At 44.8% G+C, this 25275-nt stretch overlaps 1 protein-coding gene across 2 annotated transcripts in view; it reads left to right on the forward strand.

Moving 5' to 3' along the window:
* LOC147879580 (DEAD-box ATP-dependent RNA helicase 22-like) overlaps positions 1 to 25275 on the forward strand; it is a 102538-nt gene that overhangs the window by 53921 nt on the left and 23342 nt on the right. Inside the window, exon 6 of one of the 2 annotated variants that reach the window (XM_087372028.1) lies at positions 3544 to 3696. The exons of the other annotated variant lie outside the window; for it this stretch is intronic. Within the exon in view, the coding sequence (XP_087228154.1) occupies positions 3544 to 3696 (153 nt within the window). The remainder of the gene's footprint in view (positions 1 to 3543; positions 3697 to 25275) is intronic. 2 annotated transcript variants of the gene reach the window in all.

Raw genomic sequence — 25275 nt, forward strand, 5'->3', positions numbered from 1 at the left:
TAGTTTTGACCTTAGCTAGTTTAGTCGTGGGTTAGGTTGGAGGTTAGCTATTTGGTTTGGTTAGGTTAGGTTTAGGTTGGGTCAGTTGGGATTAGGTTAGGCTAGGTCAGGTTGGGTTCAATGATTTAGTTAGACTAATAGTTAGACTAATTTAACCCAGTGTCCTATCAGTCCTAGGTGTCTTAGGGAACCCCCCCCTAAAAAAAAGAAAAAAAAAGGGGGGGGGGCAAAAAGCCTCTTTTAGGGGCTTTGCACAGCCCTATTTGGGCTCATTTGGACCCCGTTCAGAAGCCTCTTCAACGACCTTCCTCTCGAGCATCTTCATCAACTTTTCTTCCGAGCCTCTCCATCACATCTTGAGCTTTGAGACAGGCAGAGAGTGAGCACATGTGCATGTATTTGGCATAGCGGGGCAGCCACAAAGGTTTAATGCACACGATGGGACAACCACATGCGTATGAAGGGAAAACAGGACGACATGCCTCTAGTTTTGGATAGGTTATGCAGGGCTCTATGCAGCATGCAAAAAGCTTAGGGCAGCCTCAATGTGAGGAAAATTGACAGCCCAATGGAATCCTTCTGATTACCATCCACAATCTGGTGTACCCCATTACATTGGATGTGTTGTATCAAGTATTTTATCCTTTCGGGTGTATTGATAAGATTGTCATGCATCCGATTTCAGTTGGTCTGCAAGCTGAACTACACTATGCCTCACAGGCTAGTGCATTGCAAGCACGAAGCAGCTTGCAAGGTTGGGATATATATGATGGTGGTTGTACCTTACATATTCAGCTGTTAGATTTGACAGCGATGTCCTATGCTAAATGTTGAGATACAAATGCCATAGAGCAAGTTGTTGGAACTATGATTCCGAGGGGAGTGATGCCAAAGGCTATGCAAGCTCTATAAGAGCAGACACCCAACATCTGAGGAGAATGCAGCCAGGCCAATGTTTGTCATGCAGCCCAGCCATGGTATGCGTCTCCCTAGTACACAGCTAAATCATGCTTCAAAGCCATGGAAGATGCCTCAATATCTAGGACAAAAATCTGGTTGTTTCCAGGCTATTACTGCTGCAAATATACAAGGGTTATGTTGGGATAGCTGCTCAAATAAAAGCAGCAGCCCACATGATGGAAATGAATATGGACAGCAAGGACGCTGTTGTATCAGTTTGCAGGACCAATACATTGCTCCAGACGATGCCCTAGCAGTTCAGCATACCAATGGAAGGAATACATGTATGCATGGTGATGGCAGAAGCCTACATAACAGTGACAATGAAGCAGACCAAATGGTTGAAAAGACAGATGATGAGAAAAGCAATGTTGAGCAAATCTGTGATAGAAATCAAGACGTGGATGTTGATCTGCAAGGTAGGATGTGGATGCACTTGCACTTGACATGTCTAGGCATGCAAACTTTGAGGACAAAGTTTTTGAGGAGGAGGTGAGTATCCAGCGTTGTATGGTCTCCATTGATCTTGGTAGGGAGCTCCTCACCCCCCCAAGCCCGAGACGTATGAAGCTAGAGGAGGTTCTGTTGGAAAGGCCACCCACCCATCTGTAAGCCCCCATATGAGGAGAGCATGGGGGAGGGAGACCTAGGGCAGGATGTGCCCAAGAGAAAAGAGAGAGAGGGGGCTGCCACATGGGCAGCACCTCACAACAAAGAAGAGAGAGATCATGTACCTGGAGGCATCAAAGTGGCTGCAACAGATGTTGCCTTTGTGCAGGAGAGATGGCGGGGGCAGCCTTGGATCTGCCCTGGCAAGAGGATTCTGATGGGCAGCAGGATGGCGGGGTATCCCAGGGTACAGAAGCTATATGGCGAGCCACGTGGCAGCGGGTGTGGGCAGGAAAAGACCTGAAGCAGGCCCTGCATGTGGCACAACCTGGCTAGGGTTACCAGCATCCTGATCGGCCAGAAAGGAGGGCTGGTTGGGCTGGTAAGAGCCAGCCAACCAGGCCCTGGCTGGGGCAGATCTAGGGGCTGGGCCCCTGCATGGAAATGAGGGCTCATGCCCTAGTTTTGTGGGCCAACAGGCCCTTGTTTTGAGCCCCAAAAGGGGCACATTATATAGGTCAGAGGGGACAGGATGACCGACCAGCAGGGTTGGCCATTTTAGGCCTGCTGGGTCGGTTGGTTGGACAGCACTCTGCCTTGTAACCTCATACATCATCTTTGGAGCAGCCTTTTGAAGAGCAGAAAGCAGCAGCACCAGTAGCCACAGTTGGGCCTCAACCTGGAGGTGAACTAAGGCAGAAGGACTGCAGACTTAGTACACTCATTGGCAGCCCTTGCAAACAGCAAGGTGGAGAGATCTTCTGGACGAAGAGTCTACTATGCTCGAGGTGGAGCATGCAGGCTCAAGTCTAGTGATATCTACTAGATAGTATAAGTACCTTATGGTAAGATCAAAGGACCCCGCTCTGGTGGAACTTTGGATCTATCTCTTTTGTATTGTGTCCATAGCTTTGGACGGAAATATATTGTTTTGGTGGTTTCTATATCTGGCTGGATTATTGTCTATTGATGAGTCTGCACATCTACGTGTCCATGTATCGCATAATATACCAGGCATCTACACATGAAGTGCTCCGTCTTCACCTCCCTGAATGTGCAAAGTCTACACGTGCTCTCCTCTCTGGGTATGCTTGCTGCCTTCGCTGCCTCAATTCCTAGCTGGTGGGATAGATACAAGCAATTTCCCCCAATGGCAATCCTCAGTGCATGTGGGGCATGCCTATCCTCTAGGTACTGGGGTCTGATAATCACCCCATCCGTCTACATCCTCAGAAAGTGGTTGTATAAAATTGGAGCTTGGTGGGGAACGCCTAGCTCCCCCCCAAATCCATGTTGTGCGGAGCTGGACCCAACTGTATGGTATGGTTGAGACCAAAAGCTGAAATACATCAGGGTCGAAACAACATATATAGTGCTAGAGGTTTTTTAGTACACAACTAGATAAAGAGCTGTACTTACATGTGCGATCCAGGCTGTGCATCGTGTATGCAGAGAAAGAAAGAAAGGAAGAAAGACAGAATATGATGAGCAGTTTTAATGTAGAGGCATAAGCCAGGCACCATAGAGAAATGGAGGGCAAGGAAGTCCATTACTAGGGCCAACGACTTTCCAAGTCCTCGGTTTCCATCATTGCTTGATCTCTCATGCACACAAAAACACTCCATTGCCAAGGCAGGATCGTTCTGGACTCAACATTTTGTCTCCTTGAACACTATCAAAGTCTCAGTCTTATGGGGAGATGGTTGGTTTTTTAGTCCGAAGGGCCTTCCATGTTTTTTATTTGTATTTATTCAAGCTGACTTTGTAAGCAGTCATCAGTGTTTTAAATCTTTAAAATGTTTAGCTATCCATCTACTCTTAACCTTTTTAAAAGCTTCATTAAAAGCAGGGCCATAGAGGTTTTGCCACCTTGTTTTTGTGGAGCATTGTTAATTTTTGAAATACCTGTAGTTGTAAAAATGTGCATGTATTGAATGAATTTGATATTTGATTTTGCAATTTCATGTGATGCAGGCTGAATTTGCAAAATCAGCTGTTGAATTCCTACATAGAATTGGGCGTACTGCCAGAGCTGGACAGGCTGGGACTGTAACCAGCTTGTATACAAAAGCGGACAGACCACTGATGGAGACAGTGAAACAAGCAGAAGCAGCAGGAGTCGCTGTGGTATGCTTCTATTAAACCAAAACTTTAGGGGGGAGGGGGCTGGTAGATTTGGTTGTTTTCAACTTGAAGTGCACTATCTTAAGTGGCCCTACTATAATTGGGGACTTATGTCAACCAACATGCCTGTCTTTGGCAGTTTGTATAAGAATTTCCCGAGTGTCCAGTCACCTGGTTGACACTCTTCTAACCCTATATAGCCACAAGAGGAGAAAATGGCAAGGGGAGGTGGGTAAGGGGGGTGGTTGCCGACGAAGCCACAAGAAGAGACCAACAGCTCGCAAAAGGGGGAAACACCCTTCAGGGACATGACGGTAGTAGAGGGGGCGAGAGGCTGCAGAAAGGGGCAGGGCATCCCAATAGGGAGGTGAGTAGACTAACACGGGGGCTGAGGCAGGTGAAGAAAGTGGGTGACACGCAGCCTCACACTGTCCCTTGTTATCACCAATCATTGATGCTTCATGTGTGAACCATCAGTGTATGCAGTCTGAACACTGTTTGTTGAAGTTGTCTATTCATAGATTATTTCCACATACATGCAAGTTGAGGCATGATGGATCTTATCACATATATAATGCAGGTTGCAGCATTGTGGCTGTTGTCCTATGATTGTTAAGCAATATGAAGATGTACGGCATCATTCAGGACCAAAAAAACTCCACGTATCTAATAGGAGTATATGGCCTTTGGGACCACCATTGCTTTGAATTTGTGCTTTGGAATGTGAATGAGGGGTTATACTCTACACTAGCAAACTTTCTAGGAGACTTTGTAGGGCGGGGACATTGTGGTTTATAGAGAGACATCACAAGCTTAGAGAGAGGATTAACTATGGTATGTCGGTATACTTGGAAGTTTGTAAATAGGTGGCGATACATAGCGATAGAGGGTACACAAGTCAGGGGGAGTGGCGGCCACATCTACAGCCATATGTCGCCATACTAGACAAAGCTGCTACTTGGTGGCACAAGTACCTCATAGAGCAAATTCTTGAATTAGAAGCTCACTTACCTTGGACATGTCCTCTTGTAAATGGTGTCCTTTCTGACTTTCTCATCCTCTTGTAAATGGTGTCCTTTCTGACTTTGAGAAAGTCAGAAAGGTCTGTGTGTGGCCTATTTAAGAACGATTATGGAGGTCAAATCCTTGCTAGGACTCGCCAGTTTCTTCCAAACCTTTATCTGTAATTTGTGGTTGAGATGGATGCTAGTGACTATGCTATTGGTGTAGCATTGTTTTAGGTTGGCAGACGAGTAGCCTTTGAAAGTAAAAAGCTAAGTGAGCCAGAGTGTATGAGACGTCTAAAAAGAAGCTACATGCTATTATTCACGCATTGAAAAAGTGGAGACATTATCTATATGGGCTTGCTTTTGTGGTCTACATGGATAACTCTTTCTTTGAAGCATTTTTGGGAATGCCTCTCTTGATAGCAAAATTTGAGAGTATTTCATCCGTAATAGTCTACTTATCCGAAAGGGTAAGCTCTTGTAACCCAGATAGGGGATATGAGACATCGGATCTTGAATATCATGAGAGTCCCCAGGGGTACAAAGAACTTCGGATCTAGTTACTAGAACCTTCTTTTTGCCTTTGTTTAAGAGTGATGTCGATCTAAATATGCGAAACTGTTAGCAATGCCAAGTTAATAAAGCTGAGTGCTTGAGAAGTGGTATGGACTTTGTAGTAGGATTACCAGAGATCTCTTGTGGGCATGATGCTCAGCCACACAGCTTACTGACCTATTTGTGGAAAAGTTGTTTAGCCTATATGGCTTATTGGTTGAGATAGTAAGCTACAAAGATGCTAAGTTCAATTTGCAGTTCTGGAGGGTTGTGTCCAAGAAGTGGGACACTCAAGAAGCACGACACTTGAATATCGTTGGTGACATCATTCATGGAATGAATGGAATGAAAGGGAAGGAAGCCCTTTTTGGTGCTAATACTAGAACCGCTACGACTTGCTCGGCCTCCCTTGCTAACTCCTCCGCTTCCCGTCCATCCATTTCCCTCCCTCGCGCTTCCTCCTTGCCTCTTTGGCCCCTTTCTCTGCCTCACTTGTTGTCGTGAGATTGGCCTGCTTTGCCTTGCCAATTTATTGCGAGCATGGCTCAACATGCTTTGAGAGTTGGAATCGCCTTGGGTGCGAGCTCCTGCCCTTGCCCAGTCGATTGTGGGCTAGCTGCCCGCTTGCTTGGGCTGGTGTGTACTTCAACATACACCCCCTTGGACCTATGCATTTAAAGTGATGTTGTATGGGAGCTATTTCGGCTTCCTCACGCTTCTGAAAGGGATCCCTAGCCATGCCTATTGCTCCTCAAGGTACTCTAGCCCTGGTTGTTGGTCATGGCTTTTCCCCCTGACTTGCATCAACCCCCAACCCTCGGCTCCTGTTGTCTCGTGTCCCGCCATAAGGCATCCCTCTTCTTTTGATCCCCTTGTACACTACCTTGCCAACTAAGGGGGGTTCTTTTTGGGGTGCCCTTGGATCCCCTGCCCTTCCCTTTGTCTTCCCTTTCTTCCATCCCCCCTTCTAGCAAAAAAACTTATACTTCAATAAGCAGTAGAAGGTGATAGTGCAAGCGAGGCTATGAAAGTTTAGGGTACCCCACTTGGTTTTAGAGGGATGGATCAAATTTGCAGTTATTTTGGTGATAAATCCTCTGGATGGAGGAGGCACATCGCAACCTACCTTGCCTCCTGCAATTGTTGGCAAAATCATCATGGAGGCCTTTGTGGCTTGGCTAAATCTTAATGGGGCATTTGCTTGGCCTAATATAAAGGGTTTCTCTAAGGTTTAGAAAGTGAAGGGTGGCTTGTCAACTGCATGAATGGGCATGTGCATTTGCATGGTGCAACACGGTGTCAATCATACTTGAACTATTTCTTTATAGATACAAAGGGCTCTCTCGCTTGGGGTGAAAACATTGATTTTATTGGATTCCCAAAGGTGAGATCACACATTATCTTGGGTTCCAGGTTGGGATTGGCATATCCGTTGAGCAGCACTTGGCCCCAACCATTGTAGCCTTTTAGATTAGAGTTCCACCAAGTTCTCCCTTGCACATAGGGCTTTGCTAGTCAACCAACGGTCACTTAGGACAGCTCAAATGACAAGTGCCTAACTTACCTCATAGCAGGGTCTCAACCTTATATGCAAGCAGCTCGAGCCAAATACTCATTATAGGCCACACAGTAGAGGCCTTTCATCTCTACTATTTAATATGTTGTAGTTTGGCCATTGGCTCCCCTTTTGTTCCTCTTGTCGTAGAGGCCCCGATTTTCGGTTTTGAGAATACGCCATGCAAAACTTTATTCAACAATTGAATTGAACACTCAGCTCACTACCTCGATTAACACATCCTTCAACTTTACTAAATATCCTTGAATAACTGTATGCCTTTCTTTGACATCAAGAATTCATTGGGCTCATGTGTAAGTACTAAGGGTTCACTTAAGTCTATGAGAAGCCCTTGTCATACCAGACTATCACCTTCAAGTAGTCACTTCTTTAGTGACTAACGTGAAATTGTCACCACAATGTAAATATCCTAAGTCAAAGTACAGTTGACCATTTATTTGATCATAATTAAAGAGTTTTATACGTGTTAATTATGGTCAAAGAGTTCTTTTAATGGTCAAAGAATTGACTACGATCAAAGACACTTGACTCTAGTCAAGTAAACCTGACTTCGGCCGGGGAGACTTGGTTTATTACCAAGAGGGTTAACTACCGTTAACCAGAGAACTACAGAGCTGACTATGGTCAGAGAGTGTTGACTTCGGTCAACGAGAGTTGGCATGCGCCAAGAGGGTTAACCACGGTTAACCAAGATGTGCTAACTTCGGTTGGAGAGTTGTGCCAACTTCGGTTGGAGAGACTTGGCTATAATTAAGGCGCCTCGACCCTTGGTCAAAGCTCCTTAATTATGATCAAGAGTGTTGACTCCGGTCAACTAGAGAATAAATATATATTTTTATATTTGTTATGTGTGCACATGTGTTCAGTGGGGACTCCCACTGTGACTAGAATTAGTCCACAGCGTGTTATTTGCATGCATGGTGGTGCGCTTTAATTAATTGTTGCAGATACTAGGAAGAGTTATTTTCCTAAGCGCTACGGGAGCCTAACAAGCATCTAGGAGGCGGTTCACGTGACTAAGTGCTTCAAAGACTCCAGAGTTGCCCATAGTGGCATGTAATAGGATTTAGTCTAGATTTTAGTCAAGTGGCATGTTGCCAATTTGAAATGAGCTTGAAGCTCTTGTAATATGGATTCACGTTGGATTTTGTATCAGGCAGCTCTACGCTGAACTCTTGTAACAGATTCTCTCAATATAGTTATTGATGCCTTGGCAACTTTGTGGGTATATGCCTTGAGCTGACAGCCCAGTACTAGCATAGATTGTAAATGCAAGACACCTCTTGTTGAGGTAAATTTTCTCTTTGAAAAGCAAAGGCAGCGTGCATCAGTTGCATACACGGTGTGTGTGTGTGAGAAATTTGCAGATCTCAGACGAGTTGTAAGAAAATGGCTCAATCACCTATCCAGTGGGATTCACAAGATAGGGATGTACATCCAAGACAGAGAAGTGTGCAACAAACTCAGCAAGAATTTGAGCAGATGGTACGCACTCGTATACAAGAGATGGAAAATCTCAGAAAGGATCCAAGGGCTCAGCATTTGTTTCAAGCAGAAGCTATGCCTAATGCAGCATATGACGTGCCAATGCCAGAGGCACACTCTCGTGTACAGCCAGAGAAAGAGATATCTCATAGGGGAGATCTCATAGCAGGAAGAGATTGAGGCATCATCACCGATCTCCCTAGTCCATCACCGTCTATCTCGAGTTCGACTTCTGTATCTTCTTCTTTATCATATAAACCATCAAGGAAAAGAAGGAAACACAAGAAGTCCAGGAAGAGTAAGTCTTCCAGAGAGACCAAGGAATTCAAAGAGGGAGGTAAATCTGTCAAGTGACCTACAATGGACAGTATGGTCATACAGACAAAGCATTGCAGTTAGCAGGCAGTTTGATGCTACATTCGGTACAGAATAGTTTTCAGAATCCTCCGAGTTAAGAATGGTCAGTTTGCACTTGACAGCGACAGCTAGTGCATGGTGGAGTGCACAGACCACAGATGGGTCAGCCCCAAAGAGATGGAAGGACTTAAAGAAAGCCTTCTACCAGCAGTTTATGCCTAAACAGTTTAGAGATCATGTTCTTCAAGATTGGGACAATTTGCATATGGATGCAGGAGATACAATGGATGTGTACAGCCAAAAGTTTTGGGATGCTTATTTGCAGGTTGCACCTTTCAAAAAGATCTCCAAAGGAACCCAAATAAGAAAGTACAGAGCAGGTCTCAGTCCAAGAATCCAGGCAGTAGTGAATGCTTTGGGGGCAAAGAACATTCAAGACCTTATGCATTCAGCTTCAGTAGCTAGTCTTGTGCCGTTACAAGATCCATCCACGGTACTATCCTTGCATGCAGGACGTGCCGAAAGAAAGAAAATTGATTTTCCAAAATCAAAAAAGAAAGAGTATCCCAAGGTTGAAAAGAAAGGGTTTCAGCCTCAGAAGCCGAGGGACACTCAGTTTTCAAAGTCATACAAAGGCAAATCTCCATTCACCCCTGAATAGATAGCTGAATTCCGTAGAGATGGCAAATGCTTCAAGTGCAGCAAAGAGGGGCATGTGGCTGCCCAGTGCCCAGAAAAGCCTTCAACTCGAAGGGAAAAGAGGCAGAGAAGCCACGGGGACCGCAAAAGCCAATGGCAGGAGGAATTCTTGACATACTGGGTCATGTTTCAAACCCAGAAGAACGAGAATTGCTGCTATCATGGGGCAAAGTTAGAGACCGGCAAGTGCTAATTTTATTTGAGCCAGGGGCTATTGATAATTTCATATCAGAGGACCTAGCCCTGAGGCTGGGAATAAAGACGGAGGAGTTGGACAGGGCTTTGGATGCCGATCAGATGTTCTGTGAGTCACTCCCTTGATAGGGAAGGTCCGTCTTCATGTACAGAGTTATGTGAATCAGGAAGACTTCTTCATTTCTCCACTGAAACATCATGATGTAGTCTTGGGAATGCCTTGGTTTCATCGCAAGGTAGTGAAGTTGACTCTTCGTGAAAGAGTGCTGGAGTTTGTGCATAGGGAAAAACCAGCGTTTAGCTGCTAGGAATAAAGAGGAGACTATCCCCATTGTATCTGATGTTACATGTGGTAAGCAATAAAGTCTACAATTTCCGCGTACATGGTTTTTGTAAAAGAAAATGAAAATGATATGCATGCTGAAAAGAATGATGTAGACAAAGATAAGTTTCAGTTTCTTGTAAACTTCAAAGATTGCTTTTTCGATGCTTTGCCAAGAGAGTTACCCCCAGAGAGACCAGAAAATCATCAGATAGAGTTAATGCCTGGTAGCAAGCCACCCAATAGGCCCCCATACAGAGTTAGTGCAACTCAGCGAGAAGAGATTATGACTCAGGTGCAGGACTTGTTGTCCAAGGGGTTGATTCAGCCCAGTTCTTCTCCTTTTTGTTCCCCTGTACTTTTAGTACAGAAGAAAGATGGCTCATTCCGTATGTGCGTCGATTACCGCGCACTGAACAAAATGACCATCAAGAATAGATTCCCTATTCCGCGCATTGATGATGTGCTGGATCAGTTAAATGGAGCTTCAGTTTTCAGCAGGATAGACTTGAAGAGTGGCTATCATCAAGTCAGGATACAACCACAAGATGTGCATAAGACAACTTTTCACACTATATTCGGGTTGTATGAATACTTAGTGATGCCTTTTGGGTTGACAAATGCTCTAGCCACATTCAGTAGAATGATGGATCACACCTTCCGAAAGTACAGGCATTTCATGGGTACTTTCTTTGATGATATCCTAGTCTTTTCAAAGACAGAAGAAGAGCACAGGGAACATCTTGCTTTGGTATTTCAAGAACTTCGAAATCATCAACTTTTTGCCAATAGCAAGAAAAGTGAATTCTTCTTGGAAGAGATCCATTATCTGGGGCATATAATATCCAAGAATTGGATACAGATGGATCCTGCAAAGATCCGAGCCATCCAAGAATGGCCTGAGTTGAAAACTGTGCATGAAGTCCGTAGTTTTTTGGGACTTTGCTCCTATTATAGGAGATTTATCAGGCATTTTGCTGATATCGCAGCTCCATTACATGACCTTACTAAGAAAAATGCAGCCTTCACATGGGGAATATCACAGAAGAAAGCATTCAATACACTCAAGGAGAAGTTGACTGCAGAGCCTATTCTTGTAGTCCCGGATCTTTATCAACCTTTTGATGTTGATTGCAATGCTTGTGGAGAGTGTGTTGGGGCTGCATTACATCAGAATGGACATGTAGTAGCCCACGGGAGCCGAAGATTGCGTGATGCTGAAAGATATCTGGGAAAAGAGTTATTGGCTATAATTCATGCCATCCATACATGGAAGCACTATCTTTTGGATGCAGATTTTACTGTTGAAACAGATCACCAAAGTCTGAGATACTTTTTGGCTCAGACCAAGCTTTCCGAGCCTCCTTCCCTGCCCTCCTCTTGCCTCCCGCTTGCTTCGTATTTTGCCTCCCGCCTGCTCCTTATTCGACATCGCCCGCCTTCCTTGTGCGCAAGTAGAGCGGACAGAGTTTCATCGTGTTCGAGTTGGCCTTCTCATTCAGATTGACGATGGCTCAGTCCTTAGTCAATCCTCATCCACTTTCACTGGCCGCGAAAGCAGTAGCTCAAGAAAGACACCAAGCAGGAGAGCTCCACTTCACTCTTCGCTTGCATCCACAGGTCCCACCTCTCTAGGTTACAAGCCAGGAACTGGATGCTCACCGCATTACTTGAAAACCTCGCAGAGCACCTCACGGATGTTCGTCTGCTTGGTCGATGATTTTTCCAGGTTGTTTTTGACTCCCCAGATGCAGCATGTACAGTGCTTCAGGTTAGTCCTTTGGCATTGAGCTCCAAGAGGATCTTTTTGACACCTTTCTCATTGGGGTTTGACCCTATGGAGGAGGACAGTTGGACGACTTCACTTTTCATCAAACTCCCGGCCTTCCTCAGGTGTACCATTGACTCCTACACTCCATTGGAGCCGCTTTCGGGTTGGTCATTGAGATAAGAAAGAAGAAAAGGCCTAAGGGGTCCACGGGTGCAGCGACCTACCTCACGACCCGCTGCACATCTTGCTTCCCGGGCTACTAGACCTTCTACTTCACGCTGAGGACATTCGGCCTCTCGTTTTGGTCCTTCTTCTTTAGTGCATCCAGGACCTTCAGCATGTCTTGCTCCAGTTGTCCCTCGCTGGGTGCCTGTCAGAGTTGTTGAGCCTGTTACCTTGACTACTGTTGTTGCCACGGACACCCGGCTACAGGCAAGAGATATTCCTGTCCTTGTTTCTCGTGTTGATGAGGTTGCTCCTATCCCCCCAGATGTCAGCGGCAAGGAGATTGATGAGGTTGATCCTATCCCCCCAGCTGTTAGTGGGAAGGAGATTGATGAGATTGATCAGATCATTGCTGCATCTCGTGCCATACTAGTTGAAAAAGCTAGGGTTTGTGCTGAAAGTGCTAGAGTTTGTGCTTGGTTCCGCCAGCAGTCCTCTTCCTCCTCTGCTTTCCCTTCCACATTTGTTGACAGAGGCAAGGGGGTTGTTGCTCCCACTCTGCCGTTTGCAAGGGTCTCTTACGTACTCATGCATCGATGTATCGCACAGGAATTTCTTTGCAGTTTTGGCTGACATGGCAGAGTTTGAGATAGAGGAGTTTGTACCCTCTACGTTTAGGGAGGAGGTCGTTGAGATTACAGTGGATAGAGCTTCCCCAGCTGCAGGGGTGGGAGTGCTTTCTCCAATTGATTTTCGTCCACTTGAGAGAGATTTTTTCCCAGGAGAGGGTTGTCTCGCTATCAGGTCAGGTATGGTTTTTCATCCAGCTGTCTCCTGTAGCTGATGAGGATTGTTAGTTGGAACGTTCAGGGCCTCAGAGGTGTACCTCGCCGCTGCCGAAGGCAGCTGATCCGTGACCAGCTTCATCCAGGTGTTATTGGGGGATCCACTGATATTCTTATGATCTAGGAACACAAATTGGATGCTACGGATTGTGCCAAGTCGGGTAAGCTTCTTTTTGGACATACTTTTTGGTCACCCGCCTTGGGCACAAGGGGAGGCACTTGCATTTCCGTCTCTTCTTTGATGCTTTCCTTGGTGATTGGACATGGGATCATAGTCCCTTCTAGAGCTCAGTGGATCATCCTTTTGATTGGTGGGTGTAAGGTTGGCCTCTTGAACCTTTACGCCTCTAATTCTAGAGGGGATCATGTCCTTCTTTGGAAGGAGCTGCTTTCTTGGTCTTGCATTGCACAGTCTTGGATCATTGGGGGTGATTTCAACATGGTTGAAATGCCTCGGACAAAAAATTAGGTAGGGAAGGCGGTATTCCTTTCCTAGAGAGAGCAACCTAGGATGCCTTCCTCTTTCAAATTAGTGGCAGAGATGCTTAGCATGATGATGCTTTCCACACTCAGCTACAGTCACTCTTGTTTTCTTGGTCGAACAAGAGGTTGCAGATGCCTATCCATGCACGTATTGACAGATGTTATGTGGATGATTGGGCTCTTAATAGAGGTGGTACTGTATGCATTATACCTGGGGTGTCCACTTTAGATCATTTGCTTGCGGTTTTGTTTGTTTCAGATCCTCTTGTAAGAACCCACTCTGCCAGTATTAGGATTCCAGATGCCTTTTATGCAAAGGAGGGCCTTATAGAGGCAGTGTTGCGGATTTGGGTATCTCACATGCATGATGGGCAGCTTTCATTGTTTAATGTCTCAGATATTAGCGACTTTTATCAATAAGTTGCTCATACCAGGAGAGGTGAGATCCTCAGGCGAGAGATAGGTATCCGTCAGCAGTTGTCTGCTCTTCAGAGAGAGGAGCAGAAGAGACCTACAGATGCTTGGATTTAAGAGCGCGTTGCTGTAGCAAGGGCTCAGCAGCAATCATTGCTAGATCAAAGAACAGAGTATGCCTTTCACGCTAGAGTCATTTTGGACTTAGAAGGGAGGTAGGGTCAACAAGCAGTTCTTCTCTACTCTTTGTAGGCCATCTCCTGGTGGTTCTAGTGATGCCCTATAAACCATGGTATGTACCTTGTAGGCATAAATATAGGCACTTGTAGTGTTAGTGCCTTTTAGGCCACATAGGACACTTAGTCCTATGTGACACCTAGGACACTTAGTCCTAGGTCTAGGTACTTGTACCTTGTACTCCCTTTTTTTTTCCATGATCATGTTTTGACGTGACGGCTAATCCATCGACTCTTTTGCAACCTACACTCTCTCTTTTCAAACGATCCTTCAGTGGTATCAGAGCTAGGCTTGACTCGTCTTCCTGCCCCAGGACTCCCTGTGGTACCGGTCCGTATTGGGTTTTGTACCTGTGCTGTACTTGTCTGTTCCGTACCAGAGCCACCGTATCTGCGCTACCTTACAGATCAATACTTGCATTGCCATACTGTCCATACTGACCGTCATACCTACTCCGTACAGTTTCGTACTTCAACCACCATATAGATTTGAATCTGCATTTTGTACAGTCGTACGATGTGTTGGAGATAAGTGCACACTAAGTGTACTATTTCCTAGTCTAAGTCTAAGTCTAGTCTTTATGTCTTGAGTCTGTGCCATGTGGCACTTCTACAATTATCCCATAAGCACTCTTGCTCATGGTCTTGTACTTGGCCCTATATATTCAGGGGTCACATCTATGGAAAATATCTCACATCTTTCAGTGTTTGCTTTATCTCTCATGTAGTCTTCCCTGATGTTCTAACTTAGGATGATACCATGTTAGATCCCTCTCCTCTCCTCTCCTCTCCTCTCCTCTCACTCTGCTGCAACCCTAGCTTCATCTACGCATCTTCTTTCAGCCTCTGGCGGCACCTCTCTCCCTACGGCATTGCGTTGGAGCTCGAGCTGCCTGCACCTCTACCTCTGCCCACCATCTCTGTCTGCATCGCCCTCTTCTACGCTCCTTCTGCTGGCCGCCTCTTCTTCGAGATCTCCCCTCTTTCTGCCCCGCATTGCGCTCCAGATCTGCGCCAGATCTGCGCTCCAGATCTGCGCATCATTTCTGCCAGATCTGAGTGCCAGATCTGCGCAGAACCTGCTGTCACCGACAGATCTGCGCAGTCTAACATCCACCTCTGCTCTCCGTACTCTTCCGTACGCCGCCGTACGTCGTACTCCGTCCGTATGTCGTCGTCGTACGTCGCCCGTACTCCGCGCCGTCGCCCCGTACTCCGCGCCGTACAGTCCGTACAACTGTACGGAATGCTGAGTATCCGTACCTGCCCCGTTTTTCTTTTCTTGCTGCTGCGGAGGATATCTATGGTGCTGCTCGTGTCTACCTCTCCAATTCCTGTGTGCCACTTCTTCAACAGGCCGCACTTCTTCAGGAGCTGCCCATGAGCTCTCCCCCAAAATTCTGCACCAAAGTTCTACATCTCTGCCTCTTCTATCCAACAAGGCCTCTACTCTCTCCGGTCTTTCTGGGTATCGTGGCTTTTGTACTTCATCTCTTTCTATCTGTAGCAATCTCGATTTGCAGCTGTCTCTCTCTCGGGTTACCCCTGAAAAGGTGGAAGACCTGAGGCAAAAACAAAATGGATTATCTTCTTATGCTGCAATATTTCAGTTCTATTCTTAATTGTTCTCTCTCTTGTACGGGATTAGACACTGCCAAGTATGGTAAGACCTTCCCATCTCTCATATCTGTCTATGCTTTCATGCTATCTACCACCAATGATCACCGATGATGTAGATCATGGGGTAATGTCATGTCTACATGTCTATTTGGACTTATCTTTGTCCCTATCCAAGAGACACCCCTGCATTACCCACTCTAGCAGGAGGATTGCCCTTGAGGAGGGATTATCTGTCTATCTACAGTCAGTCTTCTGTCTATCTAGTCTTGTCTGTCTGTCTATTTGTCTATCAATCTGACTATGATCCATCTTGTCCCTACCCTTGTGGACCCATATGAGGATATCACTTGAGGAGGGGTGTCTCAGGATCTTTTGTCTGCCATGTCTTCTATCCTGTCTATCAGTCTTTATGTCTGTCCTCTAGTCTCTCTGTCTTACTCCTAGTGTCCACTTAAGGAGGGTGTTGGAGATAAGTGCACACTAAGTGTACTATTTCCTAGTCTAAGTCTAAGTCTAGTCTTTATGTCTTGAGTCTGTGCCATGTGGCACTTCTACAATTATCCCATAAGCACTCTTGCTCATGGTCTTGTACTTGGCCCTATATATTCAGGGGTCACATCTATGGAAAATATCTCACATCTTTCAGTGTTTGCTTTATCTCTCATGTAGTCTTCCCTGATGTTCTAACTTAGGATGATACCATGCTAGATTTCTAACACGATGTACCTGAGCAGCCGTACAGATTTGAATCTACATCGCCGTACAACATACAGCATAGTACATGCATCTGTACAGTGTATTTGTATCCATACAGTCAGGTACCTGCATCCGTACACTGCATGTACTTGTTCAGTACACTGCAGTCCATACATGCTCAGCACGTTGTACCTGCAGTCGGTACAGCTTGTACTTTACAGTACATTATCAAAATTTGGGGCTTTTGAGGAATTTTGTTATCCTTACCTTCCTTCTACTGTTTGAAATCATTTCAAGACATTTCAACAGATTGGAAAGCCTACATTTTGAGGTCCATACTTTGGGACAAGTGCACTTTTGCAGTCCTTTTGTGGACAGCAAGTCCTAATTCTGCAGTTGCAAGCCTTGAGGCTATATTTTTTTGGGATTTTGTCTGCAATTTCTCTTCTAATTGCAATACATTGGGACAGAGTGGAGAACATTGAGTCACATCTGCAGGACATTGAGTCTTTTCTGCAAGACATTGAGTCAGATTCGCATACATTGGGTCACATTTGCAAAATTTCACCAAAATTTGGGGCTTTTCTGCATTTGCCCTCTTTTTGGCCTATTTGCCCTCATTAAATTTGGGGCTTTTGCCAGATTTGCTATTTTTGTAGTGAACATTGCTTGCCACAGTCACATTTGGATCAGATCTGCATTTGCGCTTTGATTTGGGTTGGAAATTTGCAGATATTTGCTGTCATTTTTTGGACAGCCAGCTTTTGCAGTGATAGCCTTGCGGCTTTTGGGATTTCAGGTCTCTACCAGGGTATCACATTTGCTATGGCTGGGAACAATCAAGATCTATTTGGCGTTCTTCGTGAAGATGATAAGTTGGATGGCACCAACTATCCGATGTGGTCTTATCTCATGAAACATATTCTTGTTGCAAAGCATTTGTGGAATATTGTTTCTGGGGTTGATCTGAGGCCAGCCAATGCTACAGTAGTTGCCTCTACTGCTGGTCCCTCTGCAGGGGGTCCTACTCCTGATGCCTCATCTTCTAGCACTCTTGCTACTACTCCTTCAACTTAGGAACAGACAAGATGGGATGCAAGAGATGCAAATGCACATTCATGTATTGCTTTATCATGCAAGAGAATCATTATTCCACACATCCGGTCTTGCAGGACAGCAAAGGATGCTTGGGATAAATTGGCTTCTCTCTATCAGATTTCAATGAGGCATGTGTTGCGTATTTGAGAAGGCAATTACAGGAAGTTAGCATGAATGAAGGTGACTCTATGGATGTATACCTGACAAAGGTCAAGGACCTCATGGAACAACTTGCCAACATTGATGAGATGGTACCAAATTCACAGCTTGTCAGTACCACATTGAATGGACTGACAGATATATATCAAGGGTTTGTTATAACCCTTTGATTAGTGGCCATGGGTAATCTAGACCACTGTTCTTTTGATCAGCTAGTTACTTTACTTTTGCAGGAAGAGCAAAGTAGAGCTAATAGACAAGCCATTATTCCTGATCACGCATTTGCTTCACAACAGATAGGAAGAGGCAAGGCTTCCAAGCCTATGGGTAAGCCAAAATCTGCGCATAGCAGCTGCAATTCCTCCCATGCATCTAAAAATACAACAGATAAGTCAAAGAAGAAAAGATGCAACTATTGTTGCAAGCTTGGACATGACATTTCAGAATGCAGGAAGTGCATTGCTTCGGAGAAGAAGAAAGCGGGAATTACAGTTAATGCCTCTCATGCTATTGAATCCCATGAGCCAGAAGATGCTTCACCTGCACATGCTCTTCAGGATGATTGGGCATGGGCTGTCCATTGCTCTTTTGATCCCTCCAAAGCTCATGCATTCTTTACTGCTAATGATGCTTAGTCCTCGTACTTTGATAGTGGTGCTTCCAAGCATGTCACATCTTGCATACAGTTGTTTCATTCTTTAGCTGATGCACCTCGAGGGGGGACTGTCACATGTGCTAATAATGCTTCCTATGCTGTAAAAGGAATTGGAGATGTGCAGCTCACATCCATTTCAAGCCATCCTGTCACTCTGACAAATGTTCTTTCTGTGCCTGGCATTGAAGTCAACTTGATTTCAATTTCAGCAATTGCCACTTCAGGTTTCAGAGTGATTTTTGATGGCTATAGATGCCTAGTTTATGATCTTCGTGATGACAATGCCATAGTTCTCACTGGCACGTTGCAAAAGGGGCTTTATCACCTTGATCATCACTCAGCTGCACTTTCTATTGAAGCATTTGCTATTTCAGATTCATAGCTTGCTGAAACTCATCTTTGGCATGAGAGAAGGGGTCATCTCAATTATAGAGCTCTTGCAAAGTTACATTCACAGCAGATGGCAAATGATGTACCTCAAACTCACACAGTTTCCAAACGTGTGTGAGGGTTGTCTTTTGGGTAAGATGCATTGGTTTCCTTTTCAAAAGAATTGTCCAACACTCTCACAAAGGAAATTACAGCTAGTGCACAGTGATGTTTGTGGCCCAATGAGGACAAATGCCATTGGAGGTTACAAATATGTCATGACTCTCATTGATGATTTCACAAGATATTGCTGGGTATATCCTTTAAAAGCCAAATCTAAAGTTTTCTTATGCTTTCAGAGGTGGCTGAATATGGTTGAGAATGAATCAGGATGCAAGCTTGTCACCCTCAACACAGATAGAGTATATGTCTAAGGAGTTTGATGCATTTGTGTCTTCATGGGGCATTATTCACTCATGCACTACTCCTTACACTCATCAGCAGAATCCTGCTTTTGAAAGGAAAAACAGGTCCACAATGGAGATGGCCAGATGCATGCTTAAGGCCAATTCTTTGCCCAATAAATTTTGGCTTGATGCAGTGATGTGTGCCAACTATGTGCTGAATAGATCACCTACACGGGCATTGAAGACCGTTACACCTTATGAAGCATGGAAAGGCAGGAAGCCTTCACTTTCACACATGAGAGTTTTTGGGTCTCTTGCATATGTTGATGTACCATCTCAACTGAGACATAAGCTTGATGACAAGGCAATCAAATGCATATTTATTGGTTACAGCCAGGAGAGCAGAGGGTATCGGTTATATCAACCAAATACTGGGAAGATTATTTTCAGTAGAGATGTAATCTTTGCTGAACATTCAGCTTCTCCTCTTGTGGACTGCAAAGCTAAGCCAGATGTTGACATGTTTGAACCTTTGAATCTTGGTTACCTCTGCCATCCTCAGAAGAGGACTTTGACCAGCAACATGAGCCTCCCGCAGGCCCTCCACCAAGCACTAATGTGCACAACCCCATGCTGATTTGCAGGTTTCTCTTCCAGCACAAAATGATCCCACTATTCATGATGCAGTCATTGAAGAAAGAGCTGTGAATAGACAACAAAGGCAAGTTCCCAGTTCTTGATACATTGAGGGACAGCAAACAAGATCAGCCTTTTGCTGCTCGGACAAGATCAAGGAATAAACAGATGCATGGTCACTTTCTTGAATTTGCACTCCTTGCTACAGGTTGCAATGAAGAGCCCTTGTGCCATAAAGATGCTTTTGACAGCAAAGTGTGGATGGATGCAATGAAAGCTGAGTTACAATCCATTGCCAAAAATGACACATGGGAATTAGTAGATCTCCCTCCCGGCAAGCATGCCATTGGAACGCGGTGGGTCTACAAATTAAAAAGGAAATCTGATGGCAAGCATAGATCGATACAAAGCCCATCTTGTTGCAAAAGGGTATGCCCAACAACAAGGCGTTGACTTTGAGGAGACATTTGCTCCCACATTTAGGACTACTACCATTAGAATAGTCATTGCGATTGCAGCCCATCATCATTGGCAAGTGCACCAACTTGACATCAAGATTGCTTTTCTTCATGGGGATCTGCAGGAAGAAGTATATGTCATACAACCTCTTGGCTTTGAGGTTGTTACTTCTGAAAATAAGGTATGCCGGCTTAGAAAAGCCCTTTATGGTTTGAAGCAGACACCCAGGGCATGGTATGCCAAAGTTCATGCACACTTACTATCCCTTGGTTTTTAGAATAGCCCCACAGAACCCACTCTTTATGTCCACAGGAGTGGATCTGATTTTTTAGTGCTGTTTTTATATGTGGATGATATGCTCATCACGGGCCCAGATATTCAGCAAATTGCAGCTTTCAAGGCTGATTTGCAGCAGGTTTTGGAAAGGTTAGACATGGGACAGCTCCACTATTGTTTGGGCATTCTGTTTGCTCCTGTTGAGGGGGGTATCATGATGTCTCAGTCCAAGTACATTGGACAACTCCTTGATGGTTTTCAGTTTGAGGATTGCAAGCCAATCTCTACTCTAGTGGACTCTGGCTTCAAATTCTCAACTCATGATGGGAGCCCACCATGTGATATCACTCTTTATCAGCAAGCTGTTGGATGCCTTATTTATTTATGTCACGCCAGACGTGACGTACAGTATGCAGTGTCTCAGCTCAGCAGATTCATGCACATGCCCAGTTCACAGCATTGGTTTAGTCCTAGGTCTAGGTACTTGTACCTTGTACTCATTTTTTTTTTAATGATCCTGTTTTGACGTGACGGCTAATTCATCGACTCTTTTGCAACCTGCACTCTCTCTTTTTAAACGATCCTTCACTCTTGGCCCGGCATAGTAAGGAGACAGTATCACAGCTTGTTGAATTAGACGGGGTTTTACAGACACATCCAGATGCCGTCTTGTGGGTAGCTCTAGAGTTCTATACATCCCTTCTTACAGGATATCTTGACAGTCAGGTTACAGATGATGCTAGAATTGCTATTTGGCAGCACTTACCTATGTTGGTGACAGGGGATATGATAGTCTCACTGGTGGATGCACCCTTCACCAACATAGAGTTCAGGACTGCTTTATCTGCCCTTTATAAGAGCAAGTGTCCTGGATCAGATGGAATTACCCCCTCTTTCTTTATTACTTTTTGGGATCAGATTGGGGATCACATTACCTCAACCGTGCAGGGTGTTTGGGACTCGGGTGAGATGCGAGACTCGCGTATGGAGGGTCTCATTCATCTTATTCCAAAAGGAGGTTGTAGAAATTTAGTGTCTCAGTGGATATTGATCACTCTTTTAGGGACCTTGTACAAAATCTTAGCAAAAGCAATCAGCCTTCGTTTGCAGCCTTTTCTTCCAAATCTTATACATGACACACAAACGGGCTTTGTGCATGGCAGGAGCATTTTTTATAACATCATCTCATTTTGGGAGGCTTCGGACTTGGCCATGCACAATGGCCATAGGCTTGCCATTCTACTCTTTTCTTTGAGAAAGATTATGACAGGGTAGACTAGGGCTTCTTGGAGGGTATCCTCGCTCGTTTTGGACTTTTGGATGCATGGATTAGAGGGGTGTCAGTTCTCTATAGATCAGCCATAGCCAAGTGCTTATTGGTGGAGTCAGGGGAGACAGCTTTCAGATTAACAGATCAGTTTGTCAGGGATGTCCTTTAGCCCCCTTTGTCTTTTTATTTGTGGCTGAAGCTATCAGCTACTACATTAGAGCTCAAGCTGATATTATAGGGCTGAGGCTTCCATTGAGATAGGGGGATGAGCTCTTGGATAGTGAGTTTGCAGATGACACGGCTGTTTTTTTGGATGCCACGCCACAGACACTCACTTCATTCAGGACAGCTTTGGATTTATTTTGCACTGCAGCAGGGGCTCACATTAATTGGAATAAATCCAATGGTTTTTGGATTAATGATGAGGCCACTAAGCACTCTAGATTGAGGTAACGACATAGGGTTCACTTGGATTCAGAGGGGTGTTTCCATCAGGTACTTAGGTTGTCAGGTCGGGTTGGGGATCTCTCCAGCACATCAGTTTGCTCCCGTGTTAGAGAGTATCAGGAGGAAACTCATTTTTTGGAGTTACGCTAGACTTGACCTCGCATCCAGGGTGGTAGTTGTGAACCAGGTACTATTGGCTACTGCCTGGTTCGTCTGCTCTTGCTGGTGTAGATCTAGAGGTTGCATCGCTCAGCTCATGAGACCTATCAGGAATTTCCTTTGGAGAGGGCTAGATGGCACCTCAGATGATGTGGCTAGGGTGGCTTGGGAGACTCTCATTCTCCCCACAGGGGAAGGAGGTCTCAATATTATTGATCCGAACTTGCAGTGTATGGCCTTGCTTTGCAAGTGTGTAGTACGAGGACTGATGCCTGGATAGAAGCCTTGGAAGGATTTTTTCTTACGCAGCATTCAATCTTGCATACCATCTCACGTGGGAGATTGGATGGACAGCTCCAGATGGATTTTTACTTCCGCCCATCTTAGATCTCCCTCTTCCCCTCTCATGGCTGCCATTATGAAAGCTTGGGGCAGCTTCAGAATCACTCTTCGGAGAGTTCCACCCTCCTCTCGAGAAGAGATAGACAGGCAGCCAATCATGTGGAATGACTCGATACTAGATGAGCATGGCAGATCACTAGGAGGGTCACGTTATATGCAGTGGTCTAGATGGGAGAGGGGACCTACTTCTACAATAGGTGCCTGGAAGGCGTTTAGACAGCTCCCAGAGGATCAGAGACTCACTTCTGTTAGCCATCTTAGAGGGAGTGCAGTCAGGATATAGCAGATAGAGGCAGCCATACCAGCAGAGTGGATAGATACAAATGATTTGCCGATCACAGAGTCCACTTAGTTGAGAGCTTTCACGAGGACAAGTATTCCTTTAAAGGTCATAGCCTTGCGGGATGCACTTGTGGAGACCCTGGTCTTTGATGTTCAGTCGAGAGGCAGACTACTCAGATCTTGAGGTGATATTCTTTTGGAGGCTGCCTTTCAGCCTATTAGGATTGTAGGTTAGGTGGATTGGGGCACGGATTCACAGTGGTATCTTGATCCCAACCCTCTTCTCTTGGCACTTGGGTCTTGAAGACTCTGGTTGTATGGTGGTTCCCCCATTAGGTTCTTGTAGTGGGACCTTGGGGAATGGGAATGGATTGACGAAGGGCACCAAGAGAAGAGCATTCCCTTCTTTCGTTACACAGTCAGAAATGCCAAGAGACTTCAACTTAGCAACAGAGGTTGGCGGCCTTCTAGAGCTCCGCATAAGGATTCTTCTCGGACTCCTGTAGAGATGCAAAGAAACTTCTGGAGGAGGCTCTAGAAATCCCTCAGGAATAGAAAGATCACTCTTTTCTTTTGGCTTTCTATTTATGGAGGGATTGCAATGAACCTATGGAGATCCAGGTTCGGGGCTGACTCTACTTGTCCTTGATGCACATAGCAGTTGAGTCAGTTCAACATTGCCTTCGGGAGTGTAGACAGGCGAGGACGATTTGGAAGGGTATTGCTAGGTTTCTTTGTATTTTTCATAGAGCACCCTTCTTCATGATCTGGGGATCAGTGGCGTGGTTATCTCTCACTGGCCCTCAGGTTTTTTTCAAGGGACATGACTCAGATTCAGCCTTCATTATATGACGACACTCTGTGGACTCTTGTTCCCTTCAGGATGTTCCTTTCACTCCTTTTAGAGCTGCCTCGGTAGACACATCATTGGAGATTTCGGCTAGCATTACGGCATGGCATATATGGAGGGCGAGATGTACAGAGGCGATAGAGGGTTCATAGGTTCATCCCTTCCAATCTATGGCCAGTATATGGACTGATACTATACATACCAGAGTTACGGGAAACGGGGAAACGGAAACAAGAAACGGAAACGGAAACATTTCAGGATTTTTAAGAGGGGATGAAACAAGGAAACGCCACATCATCAAGGGGTTTACAAGAGGGGGTTTAGAGTAATGCATACACACATTTAGAGTGCTCTACCTTCAAAAAAAGTGCACAATAAGCTATAGCTCTACCTAGTACCATTAATATTGAATGTAACTTTGAACTTTGAAGATTCAAGTTTCGTTGTTCAACGAATCACACAATGCAAATTTCAATTACGCAAGGTGGGGTAATTTATAAATCCTATAACGAGTTACAAAATGGAAAAATGATTTATGATTCATGTTGCACCTCTAGTGAATGAGAAAACATATCCTGTAGTAGACCTCCTAGTGTCTACATTCCATGCAAAATCAACATCTACATATCCAACAACAGATGTGTCCTTCCTCCCAAAGAAAATGCACATGTTCTTTGTACCATTCAAGTATCTCATGATATCTTTCACTGCCTCTTAATGCTTCTTGCCAGGATTTGCCATATACCTGCTAACATCTCCCACTGCAAAAGCAATATTTGGATGTGTAGCAACCGTGGATACATCAAGCTTGCTACTATGGATGCATAAGGTATCTCTGCCATTTCAACCTGCTCCAACTGTTTCACATATGGAGGCAATGGAGTACTTATGGAAGAAACCAATCATGATTCATAAATGGTAATTCAGCTTTCAAAGCCCAAATGTCATAGTAACAAGAAGAAAGCTGAAACCCAAAAAAGGCTGCATCGAGGATGATATCATATATGATCAAATAATAAGCTCATCCTCATCCTCAGATTTTTTGTTGGTGGAATAAGATAAGCCATTGTGGGGGGCATTTTTTAGATTTATGAGTAAAGGTGATGATACTCTTCAAGGATTTGAGAAATTCATAATGAAACTTAGTAAAACTCAACTCATCTACCTGAGCAAAACTCTTACATCATTTCAGTCCTTTTGGCCTTTCAACTTAATTGCACGACTATGTGATAGTCTCTCAATTAAAGAGAATCTCAACTTAGCATGATACAAGTAGTGGCTCTGTGTCTTCAACGCATGGGTGATAGCATAGTGTTCTTTATGATATGCTAAACAGTTTACTTGAGCGGGGGTCTAGTTTCTTGCATTCAAAAGCAACCAATTGTCCATCGTGACCAGCACAGTCCTACAGGTCATTTGCATTAGTTTGATGTTTGAAAAGTTCGTTAAGATCAACTACTTTTAAGTCTGGGGTAGTGGCTATGAACTGCTTAATAAGACAGAAAATTTCTGTCAGCTTCCACAGTCAAGGTAAAGGCAGTAATCTTTCCCTTAAGTTGATCCTTCATTGGTACTTTAATTTTGGCATAATCCTTGACAAATCTCTGGTAGAAACCTGAGAGACCAAGAAATATCTGAACTTCTTCTAGAGTATTCAGACTAGGCCCCTCTAGAATAGCTTTACTTT

Source organism: Dipteris shenzhenensis, chromosome 33 (genome assembly GCF_047967505.1).
Source record: "Dipteris shenzhenensis isolate YYH24624 ecotype China chromosome 33, Dip_SZ_1.0, whole genome shotgun sequence".
NCBI classification, from domain to species: domain Eukaryota; kingdom Viridiplantae; phylum Streptophyta; class Polypodiopsida; order Gleicheniales; family Dipteridaceae; genus Dipteris; species Dipteris shenzhenensis.